Below are 20821 nucleotides of genomic sequence, written 5' to 3'. Positions count from 1 at the left end.
GACAGTTTGCAGCTTTAATAATATCGATTTCTGTTTTTTTTTTTAATTTTAAAAGCAAACCAAACAAACAAAAACGACCCGGTTCCATTGTAAGGATCTCAGTTTTTGTTGCAATCGGCTTATGGCTTTTATAGTCGGTATCTATAAACAAGCAAAATTAAAAAAAAAATAGTTTATGTTATCCTTCTACTATTCCTACTCGATTCTACTTGATCATCAAAATAAACTTAACGAATTAAAATACGCACAAAATGAAAATTGGGCAACAACAAAATCACAAAAACTAAGCCGCAAAAATACAAAACTAGGATGTACGATTTACAGTGCTACAACTGGAAAAACCCTCGCGGAAAGAATGCGGCAAAAACATATTTTCGTTTTTGCAACGTTGCTACTTCTTCTCATAATTTATTATACTAATATGTCTTATATATTTATTAGTACTTTTTTCTAACTTAAAATTACATATTTTATAACACTTCACCAAAACACGCACGCGATACATTTCTATATTTTAGGTTTAAAGACTCCTTGTCTGGTTATCTTGCCATAGGCGCGCGTAGAGATTTTGGACGATTTTACGATTTCGGCGTTTATTAATTTGCGATTATATTTAACTGTTATTTGTTGTTGTTGATCTTGTTATTGTTGTTGTTCTTGTTATTTGCGATTTTTTTTATATTATTGGTTATTGTGGGTTGTTTTTTTTTTGTTAAAGACATTAGATATTTTATTTTCCTTGATTACGCATTTAGCGGAAAATAAAGTCAGTATAGATTAAGCTACCAAATACGATTTTTATAAGTAAAATGGTATATTTATTTCTAGAGTTTTAAAGTAATTTTTATTTTACTTTCAATTATTCATTATGGAAAGAAACCAATTCTTACATAGACAGGCATTAAGCGGTCCATCTAGGGAGATAATAGCAAATGTTTATAGGGTTTGCGATGAAGAAGCTCTAGCCAACGCATTTAAATTGCCTCTTAAAAGAAAGATTGATCGAGTTGCTCTGTATACTAGAGTCTCTAAAGATAGAGTAAGTCAAATTCATAAAGAAGATATGAAACGACAGGCAGAACACCCGGATCAGATGCTTTCTTCCCCACCTAATAAAAAATCTCGAATCTCTCTCTTAAGGGATTTTGACGACAACTTTATTTAGAGCTTAAGATGGTTCCCACTGTTAATAAATTATTTATTAAGTTACGAGAAATTATGAATTTCCCGTATAGCAGAGAAACCTTGAGAAAGCTTTTGAAGTCCAACGGATTCTAGTTTAGAAAGTGTCAAAATAAAAGAAAAATCTTGGTGGAGCGACCTGCTATTCTTCATTGGCGCTATAAATATCTAAGAGCAATTAGAAAATATAGGGAAGAAGGAAGAAATATTGTGTACCTTGACGAAACATGGGTGGATAATGACTTAACTTTCGGAAAATGTTGGCAAAGCAATGAAGTTTTTGGGGTTGTTAGCAACATTAGAGCAAATGGTAAGCATATTTGTGTGCTCATTTTAAAAATTGTACTGAAACGTATTCAGAATACTGTAAATTTTTATTTCTCCATAATAAGTAATATAAAATTTTTAAAAAGAATATTTTTAATTCTCCCTATTTACTGCTTCTTATCACAACTTACGATATAAAGTTAAATTTGAATAAATATGAATCAGCGGCAAATAATTTTAATTAAATGTTATTATTTTATTTCATTTAAAAGTTAGATGTTTTTCTTCTTCTTACTTCTATTTTCAGGTCGATTAGTAATTGTTCACGCCGGATCTCAAAGTGGCTTTGTTTTTAAAGCGGGTCAAGCTAGTGGCGGCTATCATGGCCAAATGAATAAAGCCAATTTTACTAAGTGGTAAGAAGAAAAATTGTTGCCAAATATTCCTCAAAATTCGGTAATTACACTGGACAATGCACCCTACCACTCAGTTCAAGAAAACAAAGTACCAACCAAATCATCTATTAAAAAGTGCTGAAATTATATACGACTTCTTTTGTAAATTAATTATTATTCATTTAAGGAATTTTATTTTAAGGAATTCAACACGACCCAGCTGCACGAAAATGGGAATTATTTCAAATAATTCAACGAAACAAGCCTCCCAGTGATGAAAAAAACGTTGTGGACCGAATAATTCGGACCCATGGGCATGTTGCTCTTCGCACACCTCCATACATGTGCGAATTAAATCCGATCGAATTGATTTGGGCGCAACTAAAAAATTATATTCGATCTCACAATACAACGGGTGATTTGGCAATGAAAAATTTGGCACAGTTAGTCCAGGACGGAATTGAGTCTATAACTCCTTTACACTGGGCAAACTGTTGCAAACATGTCATGGAGATTGAAAATAAATTCTGGGAGACTGATCAAATAATGGAGGAAGTCGAACAACTTATTATTACGAATGCTGATGGTAACGATGATAGTGATGATGATTCTTCTGACAGCGATGAAGAAAGCGACAAAGAAAATTATATACAAGCCTTAGGTATTTATTTGCATTATTATTGATTTAATTTTTGTTTAATTTGTAGTTGTGTTTAATATATGATTTTATTTAATTTTTTAGAAAACGTCGACCAAGAACCGGGTTAAAACCTATTGCTAGTACATATGGGATGTGTGGCGGACAGAGTTAATCTTTATTAATCTGGCACACACATGTCAGGGTTCTAGATTGACTTGGCAAAACTAGAAAACTAGTCAAGAGTGACAAAAATAAGACAGCTAATTTTTACTTTAAAAAATAAAATCCATCCTTAATTCGGATAGAAATTCAAATTTAAATTTATCAGCAAAAATTATTAATCCGAAACCAAATTTCTTGAACTTCTTGTATAACCTTATTATAAGTTTCATATTATTTTTACTTAATCATTGTGTAAATTATTAGTTCATTTTTAACTGTTTTACATGAATTTATCATATTTATTCTAATTAAAAAAATAATATTATTAAATTAAAAATAAAATCGCCCGTCACTGAGGCAGCCGAATTTCTTACACAATTCGCCTCTGCCCCCTCAGCCGTTGTTACGGTTCTCTCGGTTGTAGGACTGTAACTCGATTTTATTCAAAGATCAGCAGGTCTTTGAGAAGTTTCAGACTGCTATATTTTGTTGTAAAGTGTAAATAAAGGTGAAGCTGCTAAAATGCGAACTTCTGAATGGGCTAAAAGTTACCGGGCCGGCCAGGAACTCTGTCCCTGCTTTGGTTTGCGCTGACGTTCGTTAATGAAATTATTAGGTTATTTACAGTTTCTTTTCAGCGATTCCCATAACTCCTATTTATGTAAGTCTGTACTATTTATATTAATTTAATTTTGTTGAGAATCTGACAGTTTCTTATCTTTCTTAAGCATAAGTATGTCGACGTATTAAAGATATCTACCTTTTTAGACCCAAGGTTTAAGAAAATTCAGAATCGAATTTTGATTTCTAATAAGATTTTGTTGCGGATTTACTTCTGGATCGATCTTGCCATGCACGATCTTGAATCGATTTATGTTATTTTTTGGCCCCTTGTTAGGAATTCTAGGAAGAATCTATTTGACCAAGATTCCACCCCAGTTAGGCAGATTTCACACCAAAGAGATAAGCAACAAGCGATACGCAATAAGCAACATGCTTCGGTAGCGCAAATAACATTGGGTTAAATGACACCCGTTCGTACCGAAAAGACGGCGATATCGTTCCAAGAAAATATCTGCAGCGATAGGCGATGCGTATCTGAGAAACATTTCAGGTTGCGACACATACTTGTTGCCCATCATTCAAGCGATATGGACGAAAAGCTTAACATAGCTTTTGTACAAATAATTGAAAAGTACCCTTGTATTTATAATTATAAATTACCCGAATATGCGAAACGAAATGAGTCTGAAAAAGCATGGAATTTGGTTGCGAAAGAAGCACAATTACCAGGTATGAAAAAACAAAATACACATATTTTACAGATTTTATTATTTTGATATAATTATTTTAATACTAAATATTATTTATGCAACAATTCCATTGCCATGGGATTGCTGCTTCAGGAGTTATAAAATAATTTTGTAAATAATTTCGTAGTGTTATAGCGGAGCATGCTTCATTTATTTGAATACATTCTTGTAGAAAATGAGTACTCAAAGAGCTTTCTATATTTTCCCTATCCTGTTCCAAAGTCGGTAGAACAAATCGACCCTCCTTACTGCGAATAAAATTGTGAAGAACACATGCACTTTTTATTATGTTATCAACGGTTTTTTCATTACATGCAATGGGCGTTTCGAAAAAATCCGAAATTTGCTCACTAACATACCAAATGCGCATTCGACACTTTTACGACCGCGAGACAATCTATAATTAAATACGCGTTTCTTATCATCTAAAAGTCTTTGTGGAAATGGACGCATAATATGTTTTCTAAGTGGGAAAGCTTCGTCGCCACAAAAATAAAATGGAAAAGAATTTCCACTTGTATCGTGTGGGAGAGGTCGAGGTGCCGGAACTTTTAATTCACCTTGGTCGAGTAGTCTTCCCAGCCTGCTACTTTTAAACACAGCTCCATCGCTAGCTGTTTCTGCCATAGTCGCCAACATCTACTGTTAGGAACATTCCATCAGCATCAGCTGTTGCTATTAAAACGACAGAAAAACAACTTTTGTAATTTTGTAGTATTGGGAACCTGTATTACGAAATTTTTTAATTCGGATGTGTTTCCCGTCAATTGATCCTATGCAGTTGGGTAGATTCCAAAGTTCATAATATCGTTTAGCTGAGGCTATCCACTTTCTCTCATCCGGTACCGACAGAAAATGCGGTTGTAAAGCAATAAAAATAGCTGTGATTGTTTCTGTATATGATAAATGACGGCGTTGAGAAACTGCTCCCTGTCGCCAAATATCTAAAAATATGTCTTTATTAGTAGGATTTATTTCTTGAATATAAAGCAATATAATTTTTTTTTATTTTTTAGTTGTAGAATGCAAGGAAAAGTGGAAGAACTTCACGAATAGCATTAACGAGACGGACGAACAGCATTAACGAGAGCGAAAAAGAAACGCGAGCGATCAGGGGCTAGTTAAAAAAATATTATTTAGAGGATGCGATGGCATTTCTCTTGCCATTTGTAAAATCAAGGCAACAATCTGGTAATTTACCTTCACCAACTCCGAATGATGAACCTAATGATGAGTCTATGTTGGAATCAGAAATGTCAAACGCTTCAAAGTCAAGTCAAGAAAATTGCTCAGAAAAACAAATTGGACAAGAATCGGCAGTTCAGCAAGATTCAGGTGAACTATCAGCAAAAGATATTTCCCAAAATTACAGTCAAAAGAGTGATATTACTGAAAAGCAAACTCAAAACAATGCTTTACCTATTCGACACAAGCAGTTCAGTAGAACTCAAAACAAAAGGATTTGTTCCAGGCCTTCAACATCTACGTTAGCAGAAGAAGCTGACTCATGTTTTATAGATTTTGTAAAAAAGCAAACATCCCCTACTATGCCAAATGCAGATTTGGAATTTTTACAAAGTCTCCTGCCAGATGTAACTAAAATGGATTGCAAGCGGAAACGAAGATTTAAAATAGGCGTCCTTCAACTAATTGACACTCTCTTACAAGAGAAGGAGACAGAGGAGTTGACTCCCTCAGCAGTGCCATTTGGAGCTCCTTCGCCTGCATTGAGCTCTGCACCTTCAGTATACGAAAGCCCTACCAGATCTATATCACCGTCGGCTGCAGAATATTTTGCAACGTGGAACATACCGTAGTATTTTTATCTTATAATTAAATTTTTTGTGTTCTTAAGGTTAACAAAGAAAATCTTTAAAATTCAACTATGATCTATATGATGATAAAACAGGTGTTCAACATACCTTAATGTAATCAAAAGACGTTCTTCAGGGGACACAGCTAATCGGTAATTTGTGTCTTTTTTAAGAATCAATGGGGAAACAAGTTTAACTAATATTAAAAAGTTTTCTTGGTTCATTCTATAAAAACTTTTAAACTTCTTTCAGTCTGAATTCATTTCTGCGGCAACTACAGTTGCAGAATGACATACATTTGCTACGTGAAAAGGTCGTACCCAAAAACGTCTTTTTTTGTCTCTGTCTGCGTCGACGTAGCATATAAAATGCAATCAAAACGTTATTTATGGTTGCCATTTTTAACTGATTGTTTTCGTGTTTGTATCGTTGCGGTCTGAAAATAGAAGTGATACGATATCGCTTTTGCGTATCGCATATCGCCTATCGCTTGTTGCTTATCTTTTTGGTGTGAAATCTGCCTTAATCTGCTACCTCGTCGGTCGCAACCAGCTGATTTCACCGGTTTATTTTGAAACGTGGGTTTTTTTGTACCGTGTGTACCGGTGTATTAGTGATGTCAAAAATGTAAGTATTCGTTACTTAAGATGTACTTATAGTAACGAATACAAAAGCTAATTTTTATTCGTTATTTCGTTACTTTCGTTTCTGACTGATTTTTTCTACTTTAACCACAAACAACGAATCACGAAAAGCCAAATTTATACGAACCAAACAGCGAGATGCGAGAGAGTCTAAAAAATTTTATGAACTACGACGGGATAACGGAGGGTCTATGTAACGGGTTGCGTTGCGGGTTACTACGCGGGGTCCAGTCCAAAGAGAATATAATTATAATGCCATGCAGATTGCCGGTGCCGGTGATGTCTAAGGTTCTTTTTTTGCTGTTGGCTGGGATTCACCTACTTCATATATTATGGGCTATGATTAGCCGGAGGCTATAGTATCTGGGATTCCCCGTTCCCCGTTCTAAAGAGAAAGAATATCATGTTTTGCTGTGAAACGTAATAGCGTATTTTTTGAAATGGAAAAAAAAGGGAAAATACAAAAACGTAGTGCTATTTGGTTGCATTACACAGTCATTTCCGAAGGAAAAGCTAAATGCCATTTGTGCAAGACAGTATATTCTTTTAAAGGAGGCAACACGTCTACATAATTTTGAAAACAGTTGATTTTTTGGAAAAAATATTTAAATATGCAGGGCAGGGTGGCTGGAAAAGTTTAATACACACAAACATTTAGGCTTTTTAGTAAGATATTACAAAGTTTATAGGTTAAAAACACTTATAAAAACTGGGTGTTTCATTTAAAAAACATAGTTTTTAACCCAAAGCTTCTGATTTTTTTTTCGTTCTCTTGGATATTTTAAGAAACAGTCGGCCATTTTTATACTTTTCTAAAGTCTTGAAGTGTTGAACATTTTAATTTGTAGTTCGCATAGATTATAATTTATTGTTTTTAAAAATTAGATCATTCGAGTTTATCGGTTCAGCCGCTTACGCCATCAAATATTGAATCCTCTAATTCAACTAAAGGCCATACTCAACCTGACCCAGAAATCCCGTCCACATTTAATGCAATCAACTAAGAGTCATCATCGTCAATTAAAAAACCAAATGATAAGAAAAAAACACCTCAACAGGCAAAATTAACAAAATTTGTTTCACGACCTATCTCACTACCGCGTACAAAATTAATCAACTGAGGATTTGCAACCTTTCTCTATAGTTCAGGATAAGGGTTTTAGAAAATTACTAAAAGCAATAAGAGCCATCGTATAATTTACCAAGTAGGGCAACATTTACAAAATCTCTTTTGGTTGCAAAGTATGATGAAAAAGTTATCATTTTAAAAAATCTTTTGAAAAGGACAGATTTTGTTACCCTTACTACAGATAGGTGGACACTTAATGTAGAGGGTTTTTTAGGAGTAACAGCGCATTTTATAACTGATAACTGGGAATTACATTATTGCATTTTAACATGTTTTAGCTATAATGAAAGGCACACTTCTGAAAATGTGTGCATTGAATTAAAACGTGTAGCAGCTGAATGGGGAATATTAGATAAGGTATATGCAGTCACCACTGATAATGCAGCTAATGTGGTTGGTGCTGTTAAACTAGGTGGCTGGGCTCATATTCCCTGTTTTGCACACACAATAAATTTAATAGTAAAAGAAGGTATAAATAGTTGCCTTCAAAATATCCAAAAAAAAAAATCAAAACAGCGGTTCAATATTTTCATAGAAGTTCTCAGGCAAACCAAAAACTAGTATCTACACAAAAGCAAATGAACAATAATCCAAAATTTATTCCTTTAAAATTAATAAACGATGTTGTAACCAGATGGAATTCTACATACTACATGTTTAAACGTTTCCTACAATTAAGTGAACCTTTAAGAGCGACTGTCGGAGTGTTACAGAATCCGATAGAATTGATAGAATTACCAAATGCGGAAGAATGGACATTTTTAGATGAAGTATGTAAGATTTTAAAAGCGTTTGAGCAAGTTAGTGTTGAAATGTGTGCGGATAAATCAGTTACACTCTCAAAGGTCATTTTAATTGTAGGAGGTTTAAAAAAAGCATTGCATAAATTAAATTCTAACACAATTATTACAGATACAGGAAAACAATTAATCAATCAGTTATCAACTTCCATTGAATTTAGATTTAGAAATATAGAAACTAATATTACTTTGGCGAAATCTACATTTCTTGATCCTAGATTTAAAGCAAAAGCTTTTAATTTTGATATAGCTCTACAAAAAGTAAAAGAAAAGATTCAAGAAGATGTTGTAAGACAAATTAATAAACTACAGGCTGAAACTGTTCCTACTGTAATTAATGAATCTGAAGAAACCGCAATAGAAACTCAACCAAACACTTTAAGTGCAGATTTAATTTGGGAAGACTTTGATGAAACTATCAGGTCTACTGAAAGTAGTATAAGTCCTACAGCTGCAGCTATCACAGAAATTAGAACTTTATTATCAGAACCAAATATCGGTAGAAAAGGAAATCCCTTACATTGGTGGCGAACTCGTCATTTAACATATCCCCAGTTATCAGTTTTGGCTCAAAAACATCTTTCTGTTGTTGGAACTTCAGTTCCCTGTGAAAGACTCTTCTCAAAAGCAGGACAAATTCTTTCTGAACGGCGCAACCGATTAAAATCAAAAAACGTAGAGAAACTTATATTTTTGCACTGTAATAATGACATATTATAATGATAATGAATCGTATTTGTTATAATATTAAATTATTAGGTTAAACTTTGTTTTAAAAAAAATGTTGTTTGGAAAAAGTAGCACCCTAAGTTACAATTTGTTATACATATATTTAATGTATGGTATTAAATTTATTTTTAAATTTAAGTGAGTTTACCAACACATTCATTTTGTTTTGTTTTTTGTTTAGATTTGTAGTAATTTGCAAATTAATATAAATTTGTCTTATGTATGCGTTCACTTATTTATTTTTTTAAATATACCTACTTAGGAAAAAATATAAAATAAATGTTTATCATTTTTTGTACGGTCTAAATACATAATTTTGCGATTATAAAACAGCTTAATCGTAATCGTTATACTATAAAGAAAATATACCTAAACAACCATAATATAACACTGCATATTCGGAAAAATTAGGAGATTTAAAAGTGCAAAAAAAATGTCTATAACTGATTGATTGTCCAATATCATGAACATACGTCGTACATAAGTTTGTATCTAAAACAGCAATAAATTTTAACGAATTTTAATCAATATACTCATAATATCAAAAATAACGAAAGTAACGAAATCACTTATACAAAGTAACGAGTATTTGTATCGAAAGTAACGAATCGTTACAAGTACCTAAAAGTAACGAAAGTTAACATCACTACGGTGTATCCACCGGTGAATTCTGAAAAAGGTAGAAAGGAAAGGAGTTTTTTTTGTTTTGTCTTGTTGTGTTTTTTTTATACTTTTTTAAATTTATATGTGACAGGAAAAACACATGCAATCCTATATTCTCGCGAAAGAAGACCATACTAGGTTGGGCGATGCGATGTTTATCGATGTTTTTGAAACATCGATCTTCTTGATCGATGTTTTATTTCTATGAACTATCCAGGCTCAGACCAAATTTCAATTTATAAGTGAATTGTTCGGAATATCTCAGCGATCGTAATCGCGTCAATATGAACGTCGCTTTATTACGTCAGGTATACGTTAAATGCGCTTTTTATATAATATGAATCCGAAGAAATAAAAATCTCCTTTGACGAAAATAATTAGCTGTCATCGGTTAATCAGCTGTAGGCCGTCATAAAAATGTCAATAAAAAAACAACCAGATAACGAAAAAGGTAAACAAACCCGAACGGGGGTCACACAAAGAAAAATCCTAGTTTATTATTCACCTCACATGTAGTGATTAAATCAAAAAAAGCCAGTTTAAACCGCAGCCCGCTAAAATATTAATCAATTATGCCCCATATAAAAGCCGAACCATTTAAATAATGAAGATTACTAAAGCGGCGATCGGCGTGTGTGTCTCCATGATTTTTTTTGGTATTTATTTAGCTAATATCTTCAGTATTATTAGCACTCATCAAGTGCATCCCGATGAACATCTTAGGGAGCGCTTTTTCAAAATTGGAGACAGATTTGATAACCTCATTTGGTTCTTACAGGTTTGTTATACATATAAATGCACCTCACTTCAGTTCAAATAACATGATTGTTGTATTATAGATCTCAGATATTCACATAAGCATATTTAGAGATCCCTCAAGGATTGTTGAGTTTAAAGAGTTTTGTCACTATACAATTGATCGAATCCTGCCATCCGTTGTACTCGCAACAGGAGACCTAACAGATGCTAAAACTAAGGATGCTATTGGTTCACAACAGTATGAGTCTGAATGGAGACATTATCGGGATATATTACGGGAGTTTGATATTGACAATAAAACTGTGTGGCTTGATATTAGGGGGAACCATGGTAGGCACTAAACTTTTTTTTATTACTACATTCAAAAAATATTCAATTTTAGACAATTTCAATGTAATAAGTGTCAACTCAAAACACAATTTTTTTACAAACTACTCTATCCAAGGCAAAGAGCATCCTAGGTCTTATATGATGCAAGTTCGTAAAGGAAATTCAAAATATACATTTTTGGGGGTAGATGCTTGCTTGGAACCTGGCCCCAGGCGACCTTTTAATTTTGTTGGCATGTTGGATGAGCCTGAAGTTATTGAAATTAAGAAACTTTTAAAGGAGACTGAATCAAGTGGTATGAAGTGTTTAATATTTAATATTTTGCTTATGCATTAATAAGAATTATCATAAAAACATCAATAAATTAGTAAATAAAATAAATATATTTAAATGAGGGAACCACAATCATGATGATGAACAGAGTTATAGAATCATAAACTTTCAAAGCAACTATATATTGCAAAATTATTTTTAAAAAAGTGGGCAATATTTTAAATATTCATTAGCTATGTTTACAATGGGTGGATCTATTAGGTCCATGGATCAAATGATAGACTATTTTTATTTAGTACAGCCCTGTTTGCAAGGATTTATTTTGAGGGATAAATTAGTGCAGGATTATCTCTAGGATCAAAATGTCAGTTGAAAGTTGAAGGAAGTTTATTATAGGGAAATTATAGGATATAACCTCTAAATCTTTAAAAGTGTTATTATTGTTTAAAAATAATATGGTTTATTTTTACTTTTTTACTATAGTAGTAGCGATAATGAGAGAAATGGTTCCTGTTCGTAAGTGTTTTTTCAAAAATTGGGGTTTGTACCTTTTTAAAAAAATACATAAATACATAGCTCCATTATGTCAAGATCAAGTCCTGGATTTGAATAGCAGTCAAAAGTATTGAATGTAATGAATTGAATTTCATAAAATTTCATAAACAGGAAAAAACCATGAAAAATTCAAACCAAAACTTCATAACATAACCTACACACACAGGATTTCAGGATGCCATAGATTAAACTCAGAATATAAGTACTTTTAATCCACGACATCAGTGGGAATAACCGAAGGTACCAAAAGAAATGATCGGTCGCTTCGGTTGACATTTGCAACCAATTTTTCAGGAACAACTGTGTTTCATAACTGAACCAAATTTCAGAAATTGTATAGTTATGAAGTGCTAACCGGCACAACTGGAGGAGCCTATTAAGTTATGGAACTTACCCTTAATAAAATGTCAAACTTGCCATTTTGGTACTTCAAAGTAGGTCCTAGGTGTTTACACCAAAATAAAAATAATAATCTACCCATTACATCAAAAAAAATAGTCCTCATGACGTCATTTGATCCATCTATTAAATATTTGGTACACACGTTGTAAACGTAGCTATTATTTGAGATAAATAAATTTGTAAGTTGCCTCCTAATATCACACTTAGCCATTTTAATGTAAGATTGGAGATTATTAAATAGTTTGGAACTATACAAATTATTAGACTGCTATTTGCTTAGACCAAATAAAATTATATTAAAATTGTGATTTATTAATTTTCAGTTTTGGTTATTTTTTATTTAGCAAATTCCAATAAAAAGCAATGATTTTTGCAAAGCAGTTGTTTGCAGAAAAAATTAGGAGAAAAAATACCCTGACATAATAATCTGACATTTTATCCCACTGACATAATCATTAGACAGACAACAGAAGAATCCTTTTTTCTTTCAATTTTTTTTTAAACATTAAGTCTATATGATTACTTAATTGGGATCTAATATATGTAACACATAAGTACTTAATTTAAAACAAACAAAATTGATATTACTTCCATTTATACTCATTTTATGTCCCAAACCACAAAAGTTCTGACATAAAATTTTAGAACCAATCAACATACATTTTAAGCTATTTAGTTATTTCAGTTTATTTTGACAAAGTTATTCGTAATTCAGGCTCAGGTCATTATAGAGGTCCCAATACACTCCCTTGTGGCACACCCCACATACTTTTCCTTTGGGATGATACATTATGTTAAACTTTGGTATGATGAAATTTATGTTTTAAAATACCCTGTATCCAGAGTAGGACTTTACTATACACCATACAAACTAACTTTTTGTACAAGTACATCACTCTCAATAGTCTCAAATGCACTTTCTGAGGTCTACAAATACCCTTAAAGTTATTTTCTTTTCACTAATATAACCTCTCCACTTAGCACACATTTATTATAGTGCTTCTGAATCCCGATTGCCCTCATAATATGGATCGAACGTCACTTTACACACTCAAAGACTTTTTTATATAGCTTATTTTATATAGTTTTTAATTGAAGCCTATTTTGTAATAAATCTTCTGTTATAGGTAGTAACTATACAATATGGTTCGGTCACTTTCCCACATCATGTATTTTATCCAGTGGGTCAGAGAATATCAGAAATTTAATAAAAAAAGACCCCAACAGTTTAGCTTATCTTTGCGGTCATTTGCACACTCTAGGCGGAGTAGTTCCCCGAATGTACACCATGCAAAAAGGAGGATTTTTAGAGCTCGAGCTCGGCGATTGGAAGGATAACAGAATGTGCGTTAAATAAAAACAAAGTGATGTTTTTATTGGATTTTGCTAATATTGATTGTTTTAGGTATCGTTTAATGGCGATAGATCATGGCATGTTTTCATTTGTGGATGTGGCACATAGAGACTGGCCTGTAGTGCTAATAACAAACCCCAAAAATGCTTTATTTTTTAACCCTTTAAAGGAAAACGTTGATAATATTAGGCAATCAACTCATATTAGGTATAAAGTTATTAGGATTAATTTCTTTGCATAAAATATATATTTATTTATTTTGATAGGGTTTTGGCATTTAGTATGTCAAGAATAAAAACAGTAAGAATCAGGATAAATGACGAGCCCTGGACTGATTTGAAGCACATTAGGGGGCCCCTGTATGTGACTTCTTGGGACGCCATGAAGTATAAAAAGGGACTTCATCAAATTGAGGTATTTATGAAGTTGCTAATAAGTAATTATTTTATATTTTATTAAAGTAATACTCAATATTTGATGTAAAATGTGGACTTCCACGCTCCTTTTTCTGTAACGATATATCGAATACTATACAATTGATCGAATCCTGCCATCCGTTGTACTCGCAACAGGAGACCTAACAGATGCTAAAACTTGCTAAACTTGTAAAACAGATGCTAAACTAATTAACCACATTTATCAATCTGTCAATAATAATTGAAAACCCGAGCTACGTTAATGCAGTTGCAAGCTTTCTATGGACTTGTTAAACTGGTGCTAATGGAATGGTGCTATATGCACTTAAAACTTAATCACTCAAATAATAAAAGTTCTTTAATAAAAACTGAGAGCCAATCGATAAAAAATAAAAACTCGACCATTTTTTTGGCCTACACATACACGGCAATAGGTACAGCAAAGCAATTTTCATTTGCTATCAGGCAAATGAAAATTTGGCTTTTCCACCTTTTTCTATATCACCGCATCATTTTCTTAACAGTGTCTGGATCGCCTGGAAATAGGTTTTTTTTTCTTTTAATTTGTCAAATTATACACGAAAAACGTCACTTTATTCCCATACTCTTCTAACTTTCAGACTGAAATAGGGATATATGTGTTAAAACTATAATGTTAATTTTTTTTTTTACAAAATTGCAGTGTCTCTCATACATGAGGAGAGCAATTTGATTTAAATAAGCATAATGGGATTTTGTTTTAACGGTATTCATTATAACCAGGTTACCTAAATATATTTTATAAATTGTAATTGTTTTCTATTATAGGTATATGCCAAAGACATCGATGGTAGAGAAAAGACTGAACAAACCCTATTCTCCCTCGATGGTACAAAACTCTCGTTCGGAGTACTTCCCCGGTTGGCTCTTATGTCTAACCTCAGTCAAATTGTGAGTAAAAAAATATATTTTTCGTCAGATCAAGGTGTACCAACCGTAAAACCTTTAGGCCTGTTTTTATTCACAGTACTCTTAACACGTTTGGTTTCTTTCGGGTTTTAATTTTTAAGAAGTAGAACAAAACTATACAGGCTGTTTCATTGGTGTTTATTAACGAATATGAGAGGTACGAAGATTTAATGAACAGTAAAGAAAGTTAAACCGATGCAAAATAGGGCATTTTCTTTTTCTGGGCATATTTTTACTTAAAAACCACATTAAATAAATTGCACATTTGTATAGCCATTAATTTTATTTTTTTCGCATGGGTGACATGACTCATTTGCCTATTTTAAATAGTATTTCAGGAATTTGTTGATTATTAATTGGCTTTAGTTTATTTAATTCTTGCCACTTCTCCTTAATACTAGAATCTTGAAATTTAATTTTATAGTATGCTCGCTTTTCAGCTTTTATTCCAGAGATTATATAGTTACGTAGTTGCTTATAATAATCTCACTTAGATGCTAATTTGGAAGTTTTAAATTCTTTTAATGCTTCATTTCTTAATGTCTAGCCAGTTTCGAGCAGGTCGACTGTAATGTGCAGGACAACCGTCTAATTGAAACCAAAGTCGCTGTCTTACATTACAGCGGTAAATCTTCCAAAACAACAGGAAGTTTTTCTTGCAAAAAGTGTAATTAAGACGGTTTGGAAGAAAAAAACGGAGAAATGGAAAAACTTTAGGTTTATTGTTTAGAAATATTTAAACCAAAAAAAAAATCATTAATCTCAAAATCGGTAAAGAAATTAAAGAAAGTTTATAGAAAAAAACTTGTTGATTTTGGTCAGTAGAAGTTAAATTTTAAATATTGCTGGATAAAACTGGGTCACCCTGTAGAAACATGTCATAAAATAAAACTTTGTTTAAAGCTAAATCGCTTTGCACTCAATACTTGCCCACCGCACAATAACTGAAAATTTGTAAATAAATTATATTAACAAACATAGACAATTTGATGGGAGGAAAGTCAACACTCAAGAAATATCGTTAAAAAAATGTTTTAAAAGTTTCAATTTTCTGTTTTTAATTATACACTTATTAATAATATCGGTTTTTTTTTCAGTTCTGGTCTTTTTACATTATTACTCTAGTTGTATATTTGCTTCCCTTGGTACTGATGAAATATTTGCACAAGGCGGTATCTAGTGAGTATATATTTATGCAGTTAATTTTAGAAATGACATTCTCTCATTGATACGCATTTCTAACTTAATTGATATGCTCTTGTCGTTTATTTTAGGTGGCCTAATTTCTCAACCTCGACTAAGAGGTTCAGTATTAAAGACATGGATTAGAAAAGTATGGATTTTGACTACTGTGGACCGAATTTTCTGGCCCATCATGCTTTACCCTGTTTATTTAGTTTTTGGGCCATGGTCCATAGGTTATATAGTAGAGGACTACATTGGAGTGATATTTTCATGGGGAATTTTCGTTGACGGTGCTTTCTTACCCGGATCATTTACGTATGCCTATGGGTTTGTACAGGTATGAAAATATACATTTTAAAAAGTGTTTGGTCTTAAAGCATCTTCTAGTCTTAGGAATTTAAATTATGTCGGCTATAATAAAGGTTCTTTTTTCAGATGATAACGTTCCAGTTTCCATTGACTTTTATCTTAATTAGTGCAGTTAATAGAAGGTATGTTTAAACTGAACACCGCCTAAAAGCCTGTTTATTTTTAAATATTTATGATGTGTATGAATATATTGGCAGCTTTGGTTTAAGGAGACTTATAATCCTTGTATGTTTAAATATTTATTCAAGGATATATAACACAATTAAATTATTGAGTCTTTAATGAATTTTATAGAGTAGGCTTTGGGTATCAGAAATTTAATTTAAGCCATAAGTGTGTCATAAAACGTGCTTTTTGAAGATCTTAGTTTTCTATAGGTACCCATAAAAAAATGCATGCAAATAATTGTCAAAATATAAGTTGTTTTAGAAACTTTTTTATCTTCAGGTACGTTCAACTGACCCTAAACACTGGTAAAAAACTGACCCTACGCCAGGCAATTTGCACGCATTTGCCCTTTTGTGTAGTGTTCACCGTACAACTGATAATGGCGTATTTGTTCTGGTTGGCTTATGGCACGATGGCCTTTATTTTGGGTCCATTACGTACTTGGTCTCTAGTTTTGGCCGCATTCATGTATTATGCTGCTTTAAGGTTACCCGAGAAATGTTTTAGGTAAGATGAGTTATTCTAACAAAATATAATATTGGTGTTATATTGCTTTCTGGTAATACGAGTATATCTTAAACCATACATAGCATATTCACGGATTTTGTTTCTAAAAAAAGACGCTTTTACTAAAACCGAAAACCGTGGTATTTGATTGTATCAGATCTAATTATATATTTAATAAAATACTGTAATGAGATTCAGGAACACGCTTTTATTGACAACATCAAAAAATCTAATCTAACTCGCATCGACTGTCGTTTAATTGTTTCCAAGGTAAAAACTGACTAAATAATTAAAACTGAATGAATTTTCACGAAGTACGTCCCTTTTAAAGCCCGATGGAACAATTTCGAAATATTTAGAATTTTCGTCATTGTTTTTGCCGAAAGAGACTAATAATTTTAAAAGAATACTGACAGTCAAAGCCAGCAAGTATACAAATGCTAGAGAATGTAAAATACAGGGATTTACAATAATATAACCTAAATTGGGACCAAAATAGAGCCCTCAAACAAGCTGAACTACTTAAAAACTAGACACTATAGAAGCAAATATTAAGCTAAATATAAGTAGAACTCTACTATGTATTCTCTGATAAATAAACCTTACTAAACATAGTTTTATTATTTATTCTATGTCAGGATGTATATTATTAACCTCTTTGCCAAGCATTCCTTAATTGTCTAAAATGGATCTCACATATAGAAATGTACGTAATCTCTTTACCACTACTACTTTGTATATGTTCTATATTAAAGCCTTTACAATTGTCCAGTCGTCGATATTAAAGTTGTTAAACAGTCTTATTAGAGTATAAGTATAGACACCAGATATACTTAACTCTAAAATTTTAATTGCATAATGCACTCTTTTTAATTTCAGTGAACCAGTAACTTTTCCGTATGTTTGAAGTAACAACCACAAACATCTCACTGCGCACCTTCTTTATTTTTTGTCATTAATCAAGGATCACCTACACCACTCAAAGAACTAATATTTGCTAATAACGTGAAGATAAAGTAATTTCTTGTGAAGTTGATAGTCTCACTCTTAAGGCGGATTAAACGTCCTGTGGTAATGTACGCAAGTAAATAATCTCTTCTTGAATATTTATGTTTTTTCCTTTTATTCCACAAATAGATGCTCTACTATGTATTCTCTGGATGGTATATCTTTACAGTTTACAACTTGGTGTTTTGTTTGATGAAAGCCTTACCTTCTCGGATCACATATATTAATCTGACGCTCTAGCAATTAGATCTCGAGGAGTATGGGTCAGTTATTCAGTATCCCTTTTACCATAAGGATATGATAGGGAGATTGCAGGATAGGGTTTATCAATTGTTGCACTTGGGGTATGCCACTCAAAGAAATCTTTGATTGAAGGAAAGTTGCGACTGGTATGAACTGGTATGAATTTTATTAGTGTGTTCACAGCATTATAGTATTGTGGGTTAGAGTATGTAATTTTTTAAGGAGAAAAATATTTCAGGATACCTCGTATAACAGAAAATATGTGTTAAAGTAAAAACTAAGTAATTTTTATCTAAATTCGATAAATACAACTGATACCATTAATTTTCAAAAGCGGGCATATTTAGGCAACCAAAAATCCAAGAGTGACACGAAACATTTTGCTATATAATGCAGTGATATACCTTGCAGGTAACTGTGAACGCCAATTTTCCAAATTTCCGAAACAATCCTAATCAATGGCCTTCTCGATCGCCTGATTTTAATAATGTCGACTGATCTTTGGTGACCTCTAAAATAAAAGATTATAGCCCAGACAATACGAGTCAGGAACAATTTTTTCATCGAACGAACAATGCTTGTAATTAATTCCGAAATAATCCATCTTTATCTGTAGTGGATATTTCATTTCTTGGCTCCCTTGGACGGTAGCTCTTTTACTCTTTCATCTGCGCTTTTCAAAGGCCAAAATACTTTGACCTTAGAACATTGAAAGCTGTTGGTTTGCTTGCAACATATCTGATGCAATGATGCCAAATACTTATGTAGAAATGGCAATAAAACATTTTTTACAGTTATACTTATTTTGAGAGGTGCGAAACAATACTATTCCTCTTTAATAAAATATGAAGCGAGAGAAGAAGAGAATTTTTTTTTTAAATTACTATAAGATACTCTATAAAGAAGTCAACATTCAAAGTTAAATGCTTGTAGATAACGTATATTAGAGAAAAGGCAACAACATTGCAACGCCGCTCGATCGAATTGTTTATTTCACCAACACAAGTAATCTTTATCAGTGACGTCGTCAAAAAATATTGACATGATAAATATTTATTATTAATAGATTATGCTTTAAATTATAAAAAATATTATCGTTTATGAACGGCACTTATCTAATAAAAAGCATTTTTATGGAAATTAAATATTTCTTAATAAGTTTTTATTATTCTACGTTTATGACGACGGTTGTCCCTTGATATGATGCTACGACAAAATCGGTATTTACTTGTGAAAAGATCGACTTAAATCGCCTTTTTCCTATGGTGCAGCACAAACGGCACAAGTTTTTACTATCGTAACAATTCACAAAAACACTGAAATGACTCAACCTTTTTTAACTCAAAACTAAAGAAAAAACACAGAACTTCAGCAGCTTTTGCCTGCGGTGTTGCCATTTCAAAATACTCCGTAATAAGTTATAAAGTCAAAAGAAAATAAAGAGCTGACACTTATTTCCTTAATCATTATTTTCTTGCGTTGTAATTATTTTTTTATTTGTTTTTATTTTATAGACGAGCCAAAGAAATCTGCTTTACCAAATCAGAGACTACCATAGATCAAGATGCCATCAACTTAGCGTTAGAACAGTCAGCAGAAAAAGTGGGTGGTAAGACCAACTGAATCGTGATATTTAAATTTTATTTATTATTCAATTTATATTTCTACCTTGTGATACTCTTTTCGATAACTTTATATATTGTTATATTTATTATGATTTTTTATTACTAGGTACTTCTGGTTAGGTTTTAACGCCCTGTTGTGACTGTATAATATTTTTATTTTTGATTTAGTGCCATTGCATTTAGAACAACCGATATCTTCTTAGAATATGACTGATGTAAAAATAATTTGGCAGGAAATGATGTATATTTTATCAAAGGTCTATTTTTTGCACCCAACAAATACAGAATAGCTCAATTCAAGAAAAGTATCTTGTAATGTGGATTTCATCTTCAAAATAGTCTTTATAAAGTGATTTTTGTAGATACATATTTGCATGATTTGTGAACTGAACATGTTAGTTAGATTAATACCGAAATGAGGTTTTTGATGTATAAAATAAACCATAATGTAGTAAGAAATTTGTTGTATTTGTTTGAGTTCTGAGGCAAAAATTTCTGAAGAGCACTGTTTAAGGCCTATTGGAATTCTGAATATTTTTACTCTGTATAATTTACAAAGGCAAGCCAGAATAATACGATTTGATTTCGAAAAGCTATTATTAAAGATTACAACAAAGTATGTCAATATTTTAGTGATATTATAAGATATATATACTATATTTTAATGATATATAAAAGTCATTTTTAAAGCATCTTATGTATGAAAATTTTGACAGCAAAATGTTAAGTTTTTTAGGATATTCTACATGTAGGGAAGCATAAAAAGGTAGAAAAGACCACAAGAAATAAAAGTGCAGATATCATGAAACGGAAATAGTAATTTGTTGATTTGATTGAAAGATTGGAAGTCGACCTAAATTTTAAAGATAAATTTGGAATAAATTTCTAAGGTGTTAAAGGTGTCTATAGCGTTATACGAAGTGATGAATCAAATCAACTCA

General features: G+C 32.1%; 2 protein-coding genes across 2 annotated transcripts; both read left to right on the top strand.

The window, feature by feature from the left end:
* The first annotated feature begins 2122 nt into the window (after nt 1-2122).
* Nucleotides 2123-3308, top strand: LOC126739245 (uncharacterized). The gene is made up of 2 exons (XM_050444825.1): nt 2123-2505; nt 2587-3308. Exons 1-2 carry the CDS (start codon nt 2187-2189, stop codon nt 2610-2612), a joined length of 345 nt encoding a protein of 114 aa, XP_050300782.1. The 5' UTR covers nt 2123-2186; the 3' UTR covers nt 2613-3308.
* A 6853-nt stretch (nt 3309-10161) lies between these two features.
* LOC126739624 (transmembrane protein 62-like) lies at nt 10162-20339 on the top strand. The gene is made up of 12 exons (XM_050445379.1): nt 10162-10516; nt 10578-10827; nt 10880-11122; nt 13185-13401; nt 13463-13618; nt 13678-13825; nt 14635-14757; nt 15873-15954; nt 16050-16297; nt 16396-16451; nt 16777-17004; nt 19770-20339. The coding sequence occupies exons 1-12, from the start codon at nt 10343-10345 to the stop codon at nt 19876-19878; spliced, it is 2034 nt and encodes a 677-aa protein (XP_050301336.1). The 5' UTR covers nt 10162-10342; the 3' UTR covers nt 19879-20339.
* The last annotated feature ends 482 nt before the right edge of the window (nt 20340-20821 follow it).

Source organism: Anthonomus grandis, chromosome 8 (assembly GCF_022605725.1).
Source record: "Anthonomus grandis grandis chromosome 8, icAntGran1.3, whole genome shotgun sequence".
In the NCBI taxonomy this organism is placed as follows: Eukaryota; Metazoa; Arthropoda; class Insecta; order Coleoptera; family Curculionidae; genus Anthonomus; species Anthonomus grandis.
The sequence above is the reverse complement of the archived record's forward strand: the minus strand, read 5'-3'. Positions and strand labels throughout refer to the sequence as shown.